Raw genomic sequence first — 9,416 nt, 5'->3', positions numbered from 1 at the left:
TATAGGACAGTGCCATGTAGTTGTCAAGCAAACAAGGTTGTAGTGGAACCTATTAGAGATGTGCCCTTTAGTATCTGATATTGGCTCTTCACTGCTAGATATGGCCAACACATGGGCATCTTTATGAGGCATCTGCTGAAGTGAGGGAAAAAAGGGTTTGCTTTTCAAATCAAATCAAATCTGGTTTGCTTTTAAAGGCTCGTCAAGACAACCAATAACTTTTTAGACAGACAGAAAAACAAACTGTTTAATTAGCCTTATTATTATTATTTAATCATGTCTATGTTTATTTGAATCTCTGTGTTTTCCCATGTGCTTTATTTCCTTGTGAAGAGTCACAGTCTTTGAGCTTGGTGAACTCTATTAGATACTTCTCTGTTGGAGAAATACTGGTGGGTTCTGGGGAGGCCCAATGTTTTCACTTGGCAAAGAACTCTCTCTTCATAAATGAAATGTTTCATTGTATCAACACTACAGTGAAATTATGGTAGTCTTGAATGGTTTACTACATAGTCATGCTTTCTTTTGAGTGGGCCTATGCAGGAGAAAAGCTGAATGTACATTTACATATGAGCGTGCACGTAGTGCACACCACATTATACAACATCTTCATGAGACAGCCCTGCGAGTCACAAGAGAAGGAGTTGTACACTCACAACAAAAGTGAAACAATATTAACAAATTGGTTGCCAAAGGGATAACTTAATAATACACTAATTGCAAGGTCTAATTAGGAGAAAATGCTTTCATGCACATGCCATTATCAGGAACAATTCAAAATAAATAGACTAAATTAGGACTTGAAAATTGTGAGACAGTGTTTGCACTGACCCGCGAGGTGTTGGACATTTGTTTTATTAGTTGAAGGCTACTTAATCCACTCATTTGTTTTATCTTGTCTACGAAACTGTCTAAGAAAAAAAACATCTTGAATGTGAATCTTGAATGCTACAATATGCCTCCAATTCGCTTTGTTGGAACAGCCAGGTCAGATAATGTACAGTATAATTAGACATGGTCATAATCGTCGTTATGCTCATTAAAATAGTAGAATTGTTATCAATATGGCCAATCCGTGCAGGTACTGAAGCGGAAAGTGACGCTGATTGGTCATTTACGTAACATGTTCTCGCGTCTACTTCCTCCCCTCTCGCAGTGAAAATGGCGGAGTACGACCTCACCACCAAAATTGCCCATTTTTTGGACAGACATCTCGTCTTTCCTTTGCTGGAATTCCTTTCTGTCAAAGAGGTAAATGCGTGTGTTATGTTAGGTTGCACATACAATCTAGATTTTCGGTAGAAGTGTGTAAATAACCCATGTAAATAATGTAAATGCCACGTGCGTGAAAGAGTCGCCCATGAATTGGGGCCTCGCGCTGTTTCAGGTCCAGCAGCACAGACAATAGCACGAGCTAGCTTGCTAACTAGCATATGCTTCTTCTGTTAGCTAACTATATATGTGATCTAGTAAACGCTTTGTTGGGTGTCAGTTTGCTTTATATTAACGTATGGCATAGCGTTAACTGCAGCGCGCTACATAAACTAGCTAACGTTAGCTAACTTTATTTTAAAACTTAGGCTAACAGTAGTTAGTTGCCAAACGTTAACCGGGTTTACTGTCGGCTGCTGCATCTTAAGTTATCTGGCTAGTCTAGTAAACAAACGTTTGCTACATGTATTGAGCTTTTACTTTTCAACATATATATAATATATATATCAATGAAGATCTTAGTTACATGACTCCTAGATGCTAGCTAGATCCTCGTCTCGAGAATGTATTTAACTAGTGTCATTTTCAACTACCTAACGCGTTAACTCTTATTGTTAGTTAGCTAGTAACGTTAACGTTACCTAGAAAGGTTGATGACTAGTTAACAATAAACACTAGGTATGCCTTAAAGTAACTTCACCACAAGGCAATAACAGAAATTCACGATGCCCAGAGCTTACCCATGACGTTGCACAACGATTGAAGTCAATAAAGGGCTATTCACACCAAGAACTATAAATTATACATAGCTATAAACCTATAAATCCACACCAGCGTTGGACAATAGAACGAGTCAAAATTCATCCAATGCTGAAAAATGGGCGAAGAACGTTGGCTAAGCTGGAACACTTTCGCGAGTTCATAGCAAATTAACGTTCGCGGAGTCTGTTTTAACTGGAGTGACGTTCAGAGTTCCGTTACGCCTAAAAGGATCCCTTTTTATATTACCACAATCTGTTTTTAGGACTAAACTGAAAAATAATAACTCGTGTAGAAGGTAAACATCAAATGTTATTAGTCACATGCTCCGAATGTATTAGACCTTAGAGTGAAATGCTGACTTTAGGAGCCCCTAACCAACAATGCAGTTGCAAAAAATACAGTTAAGAATAAGAGGTAAAAGTAAGACGTAATTAAAGAGCATCAGTGAAATAACAATAGCAAGACTATATACAGGGGGGCACTGGTTATTTGAGGTAGTATGTTCATCTAGGTAGAGTTATTAAAGTGACTATGCATCAGTAATAACAGAGCGTATAAGTGGTGTAAAGTGGGGTGGGAGGTGCACTGCAAATGGTCTGGGTAGCCATTTGACCTGCTGTACAGGAGTCTTATGGCTTGGGGGTAGAAGCTGTTTAAAGCCTATTGGACCTAGACTTGGCGCTCCTTTAAACATCCACACCTCGATTGTGCCAAGTGAGCTTATATCTGCATTCTTTATTTGACCTTTATTTAACTAGGCAAGTCGGTTAAGAACAAATTCTTATGTACAATGACAGCCTGCAAAAGGCCTCCTGCTGGGATGGGGGTGGTATTATAAATAGGACAAAACACATCACGGCAAAAGCGACAACACTACATAGAGACCAGAGACAACATAGCAAGGCAGCAACACATGACCACACAACATGGTAGCAGCACAATACATGATACAAATGTTATTGGGCACAGACAACAGCACAAAGGGCAAGAAGGTAGAAAAATTCGAATTATACGTATTGCGAGATATTTTGCGAAATATACCGGCTTCCTTTCCAGGTATTTTGTTGCTAGCATTTGATGACAGCGGAGTATGCTGCACAGCCTTACGTAATTTTTTGTTTACATTTTAACAACCAGCAGGTCCCATTGTCAACAATGGCAAAGCAGGCATTGTGACTTAGAACATTAGGCTGGGAATAGAACGTTCGGAAGGCGAGTTTTGGTACTCAATAGAACTAATAGGAGCTGGCAGGGTGAAAAATGCCTAAAAATAAGGCCTGTTTTTTGTGTGTGTGATTATTTCAAAACTATGGCAAGCAGCTGGGACATAAGGTAATATTATGAAACGGGCAGCAGATCATTTATCATTCTGCAGGACACCTGCCAATCAATCAATGCATCCTACAGCACCCTGTAGGCCTATTACAAGACTTTTCAGTGCTTCAGGGTGTGTTCTTAGTCACAACTGCACATAATACTTCAATGTACATGTTATATAGAAACTCATATTTAAATGTAGTAATGGGGCAAAAACAGTTTAGCCACTAAAGCGTGGTTTGCAAGTGAATTCCATTTTTCGAATGACTGTCCATTTGTTTGGCTTTTTTTCGCTGTGCTCATGTCTGACCTATGCGACAGTTCGTTTGGCCTAGGACTATTTTACATTTAGCAAGGGCAAGCCCCCTTCACTCAAGAGAAAGGCCGTTAGGATATTTATTTGTTTAATTGTTTATACTAAGCCTATGGCTTTTCCTGAGATTTCACGTTAAGAGGAATAGCGGAGAGGCTTGAATAGCCTATTGTGCATGGAAACAGCTGGAAAAGAGGCTAGAGATGTGTAGCTGAAGAAGCTAGATATTTTGAGAGTTTACCAGGTCCAGAAAGGCATATTAGCAGGACCGTCATAATGTGTATTTTGTCAGGATGTATCGGCGTTAACAGATGGGGTTATCATTGGAAAATATGGCCTTCTGTTTGTCGTGGCTCAGTCTCCCAAATCGTACTAGAATTAATGTGGCCACAAATATGCTCAGTTATTCAGGAAAGCATACGGTGCGCTCCGCTTCATATCCTCTCCGGGCAGCCTCGTGCAGCAAGAACCAAGAAGGCTTCAATTTTATGCTTTATCATGGCCAGGTCGCAGTTGTAAATGAGAACTTGTTCTCAGTTAGCTTACCTGGTTAAATAAAGGTGAAATATAATAAAAAATAGAAGCCGTTTTTGATTGGTTGTCATTGTTTTGTCGTTGGAGGGACAGGGAAAAAATCACTCTGAAAGTGGATCCAAACGATGGCTATCATTATCGTTCAACTCTTTTTGTAGTTGTGTGAACTCTCCTGTTCATTTGAATTATTATAACAAAAATAATATAATTATGGTCCTTGGTGTGGACAGCTCTTAAAATTGAAGTTATTGTTTTTAGTCAAAGTATGATGTATTTGGGCTTGAAGTGGGAAATCCGAAGTGGGGACATATGATTTTTTTCTGTGTTTCGCCTATGATATGATGGACTGAAAAATATTAGCACATGTTAATTTTCTGATCTTTGGTTTTATTTGAATGTTACCACCCACCAGCATGGCATTGTTTTTATTAATCAGCAACACCTGCAAGTTCTTAATCTTCAATTTGCAACTGAGCAAAATGCTTTTTGAAGTAGCATGCACTTGGCCTCCTTAGCCATGGAGCAATAAGGGGTGTACACCCCTTAAAATAAGGGGTGTAAACTTGTTTGGTAAAGTATCCATAACATTTTTTTGCCGCTCTGTATTCCTCAAACATATATGACCATTTTATAAATGCGTGATATGATTGCTTTTTACAACCCTGCTCCCCTGGTCGCCCCAAGATGAATGGTTTTGACCACTAAACTATTGCTTCACGACATGCTTCGCCGCTTTGATTGGTGCAGCTAAACCACAAGTGTCTATCCTATAATGAACAGGCACCCGCAAAATAAATTCAAGGAACTTGTATCTATTTTGTTGGCCTGTTAAATCTGTATTGGTGTTTTGTGTCCGATGCTCCTCAAGGTATTTGCGATGTGCATCAGTCATTGTTGCCTATCAGTTCATTTCCCTTTGAGAACCATGAGCTGATTTTGATTTGCTGTACTGCAACCTACCTACCAAAGGTTGCACCGTGTGCAGTGTAATGTAAAAAAAATGCATGCCTCTTATTGAAGAGGCCAAGAGAATCACAATTGATGGTGAAGTCAAAGATGCTAGTTTCCATCTGTGGCAAAGATTTCAACCTAGACAGCTGGTTAATCTTTTGAATACAGTGTAGTTAAAAAGAAAAGGTAATAATTTTTTTAAACGAGCAACTGATAATGTTAGCTAGCTAGATACGATTAGCAAGATGTCTAGCTAAGGTTAGCATGCTAGCTAGCTACACTAACAGTAATCTATTTGTTAATGTTTCTCCACTCTGTGTGGAAATCACCACAGCGTTCTTTCCCAGCTCCAATTCGTGAATATGTACAGGTAGCTTTTAACCAAAACAAGCATTTACCCTCTAGGGCAGGAATTGCTTCAAAATGAGGGTGGCATTGCCCTCTGGTGGGTGCCTTTTAACAACCAGGCATCCATTACAGCTAAACACGTTTTCTAACTTTGTTAGTCAGCTTAGTAGCTGAACTCCTGAACTTGTCGTTGTCAGCAGTTCTCTTAAACTGGGTAGGTAAAGTTAAGAATTTGAAACTGTACATGACAAACTAACCCCATTTACCCCTAACTATTTCCACTATCAGATCTACAATGAGAAGGAACTGCTTCATGGAAAATTGGATCTCCTTAGCGAGACCAACATGGTGGACTTTGCCATGGATGTTCACAAAAACCTCTTCCCTGAGAAAGAGATCCCCGCCAGTAAGTAGACTGCACACTGCGTAGTCTACCTCCTAACATTTTTGTTAAAGAAAGCTGTACAGTGATAATGATTATGTATTGTTCAGTGATTACACTGTTTCATCAATAAATCACAAGATGGCAGTGAAACTGATTGCACACCATTCCCCTCACATTTTAGTCATGCTTAATACAACACTGTTCCAAAAACTAGTATAAACAGACACAAATCTTTAATGTTGCATGTAATGGTATTCTCCCGGGTATTGCCTTGGTCAAAGCCTCTAATGGTTTCTCTCTGTCCATGTGAAGCCCTAAAGGAGAAGAGGATCACTGTGGTGGCTCAGCTGAAGCAGCTGCAGGGTGAGACGGAGCCCATTGTGAAGATGTTTGAGGACCCAGAGACCACAAAACAGATGCAGTCAACCAGGTGAGTTTGATCCTCCTGTCCCACTATTTAACCAATGGATGGTTTTGGAGTTGTCGTTTACATTTTATAGATGGTCAATCGTGGACAATGCCTTTTTTATTTTTTGCAATTCATGATTTCCCAGAGTATTGGTCTTGCTGTCTGACTTTGCAGGCTTAATGAATGAATCAAGTGGTGTTAAATTGAGATGGTAATCAAAAAAATTGATATGCCTACTTTTTGGATCAATTTCCCTAGAGTTGCTTTAGGGTTACATTAACTCAGCAGACGAGGAGACCGATACACAATGCTGCGGTGAATGTTAAGAATGGCGCTGACTTTGCCGTAATTAAAATAGTTTGGTTAAATTCAAGTCCTCATTCTTTACTTGGCTTCTTGGCAGGAATGAGTTCAGTTCGTCAAAGGACACTTTTCATCCACTTGCCAATCTTGAATGGTTTATTAAAGGTTTGGTTTTGAGACATGTTTGTTTATCAAAGCAGGCATCTTATACTGACCATTGTAATGGGAGTTTGAAGCCTTGTGAATGTAACTTCAAACTTTTTGTGCTACAGCTATTTTCTATTCCGAATGGTCTTAGGTGCACTGTTTGCCTACATGCTTAATAGGAGGCCTGCCCTCAACTTAATATCTCTTTGAAGCAAATATCATTTAGGCCTAGCCAAATTCTGTCACTCACTTTCTGGATTATTGCCTTGTTTCTGATGATAGGTTAACCAGTTGAAGCTATGGGGGCGCTATTTCATTATTGGATAAAAAAAACGTTCCCGTTTTAAGCGCAATATTTTGTCACGAAAAGATGCTCAACTATTCATATAATTGGCCGCTTTGGAAAGAAAACACAAAAGATATTATCTGTGAGTTGCTATGGTTGAGAAGCATATTTTTGAAAATCTGAGATGACAGTGTTGTTAACAAAAGGCTAAGCTTGAGAGCTAGCATATTGATTTCATTTCATTTGCGATTTTCATGAATAGTTAACGTTGCGTTATGGTAATGAGCTTGAGGCTGTATTCACGATCCCGGATCCGGGATGGCTCGCCGCAAGAAGTTAAGGAAATTAAACAATTCCATGGATCTTGAGTTTGTCAATTTCCATTGCTTCTTTGTTCTTTTTGGTCCCAAAGTTGGTGCTAGTAATATAATGCTGTGTCTCTTTTGAAAGGGTTTAAGGCACAATGTAGATCTTTACATTTGGATATGTGGGGTTTCTTGCCATTGTTCCTGTATCTTGCAAGGCAGTTGTGGATGTGAGAACCTGGGGTAGGTCTTGGTGAAGACTAGGGCTGTTACGGTGACCATATTACCACCACACCGGCAGTCATGAAGGCAGTCAAATTCCATGTGACCGCTTAGTCACAGTAATTACGCTTCTCCAAGCTCTGATGCTGCTGATGGTCATTAGTAGCCTACCAAACTTGCTAATTGCCTGGTACTCTGCACTCTATTGCCTCATCACTCTGACATCTAATCGAACACTTCATTAGGACTCATGTTGCTCAACATTTCTATAGGCTATGTAATTGTGAGAACAGTGATGGCTTCTATAAAAAAGGATCCCACCAGCTTTCTATAGGCGAAGCCTATTTATTTCTCAACTTTCCTAATATTAAGCACATTGCTTCGCTTTACAACAGGTGTATTGCCTACCTGGCTGGGATGAAAATGAACCACAGGAAAAGCGTTTGCTATTTAAGTGCACAGATGACATGTATTTTTTTTTGCCCCTGTTTTAAGTCGGGTGCATGATAATGGTCCATTCTAAATCAAAACAAATTTCAAACAATAAAAAATTAAAAAAAAATTTAAGTAGGAAAGTAATTTATATGTATAGACAAGATTAAATCAAATAGTATGATGGGTGAAAATATTAGCCTTTTTCTTGTGAATTATACATTATCACTTTTGAATGATGCCCAGGTTCAGGCAAGAAACAATGCATACTTTTTTGTTGGACTTTTTCAAATCAGTCGCACGCACACCATGTTTTTAAGGAGGTTTGTAATCACAACTAAGGTGTCCAAATAACTTTTTAAAATTAAGAAGAATCAATCCGCTTTAAAACTGGTGTAGAGCCTAACTAGCATACATATCCGGCATGTGAGTTGGAAGATTGGGGAAGATCATTTTGACCATAAATGCACCTTTTTTATAATAAAAGTATTACATCCATAATTGCATTTGAGATCATTTTTGGTAATGGTGTAAATGGACTGTTAGCGCTCATCGCCTACTGCAGTGTGTGCATTGCTGTGCTTTGTAATGTGAAAAAATAGGCTAGTTCTTTAGCTGTTTGTTAGGCCTACTCATCTCGTTGGCTGACAAAGTAAATGTGGACAGTTCTTCCAATATCTTCAATATGCACCTCGGAATTGGATAAGGACGCGTTCAGTTACGTCCCCAATGTGTCTGTTTTCACTTGTAGCCTGTGAGAAAGACTCAATCAGTGACAGAGGTCCATGAGAGGTTCTTCGGAGCAAGCAGGGAGAACGGGATTATAATTATTATATTCACCCCGAGGCCACAATGGCTGCAAAAGGCATGACATTTTTTGGTGGGGGGTGGGCAATACGACTACACGGGTTGCTGTCGGGGAATTCGAGGCATTAAGTGCTTGTCAAATTATGAATGAGAGACTGATGAAGTGTGTAGCTCCTACATAAAAAAGAGGCAGAGCTCATACCTTTTTTATGTAACTTTTTCCAAATCATAATTAGTTGCATCATGCAGCCAGAGAATGTATTAACAAGCCAAACATGTGTATATAGCCCAACCTTTATCATAACTAGTTACATAAATAACTCTAAGCATATAGGATTAGCTGTTTCTTTGTTAACCGCTCATAACAGAACAGCCTGATGTGCGCACTCCTTCATCGTTTGGAGAAAATATCCTTTCTATTGTATTCCTCGTACTATAAAATAATGCCCTGGACTTCTAAGCGAATCTTGCCTGAAATGATCTACTGTAGCCTACAGCCATATAGCACAGCCAGATCAGTACCTAACATGAGGACAAAGGACAAATCGGTGTATGCTATTCTGTTTTGAAAGACATTTTATTCATCTTGTTTAGACCCGTATAACATAATGGCTTTATTGTGAAGGTGTAAGGTAAATTACATGGATTTATAAGACTTATTCAATTGTAGCGGTTCCAAAGGT

The 9,416-nt window shown here is 39.1% G+C and overlaps 1 protein-coding gene across 1 annotated transcript in view; it reads left to right on the top strand.

Moving 5' to 3' along the window:
- The first annotated feature begins 1,134 nt into the window (after positions 1–1,134).
- Positions 1,135–9,416, top strand: part of LOC115141381 (eukaryotic translation initiation factor 3 subunit E) — a 43,363-nt gene continuing 35,081 nt past the window's right edge. Inside the window, exons 1-3 of the mRNA XM_029680180.2 lie at positions 1,135–1,251; positions 5,726–5,843; positions 6,135–6,252. Coding sequence (XP_029536040.1) covers positions 1,162–1,251; positions 5,726–5,843; positions 6,135–6,252 — 326 coding nt within the window. The 5' untranslated portion in view covers positions 1,135–1,161. The remainder of the gene's footprint in view (positions 1,252–5,725; positions 5,844–6,134; positions 6,253–9,416) is intronic.

The sequence above is a fragment of the Oncorhynchus nerka genome, linkage group LG14 (assembly GCF_034236695.1).
Source record: "Oncorhynchus nerka isolate Pitt River linkage group LG14, Oner_Uvic_2.0, whole genome shotgun sequence".
NCBI classification, from domain to species: Eukaryota; Metazoa; Chordata; class Actinopteri; order Salmoniformes; family Salmonidae; genus Oncorhynchus; species Oncorhynchus nerka.
The sequence above is the reverse complement of the archived record's forward strand: the minus strand, read 5'-3'. Positions and strand labels throughout refer to the sequence as shown.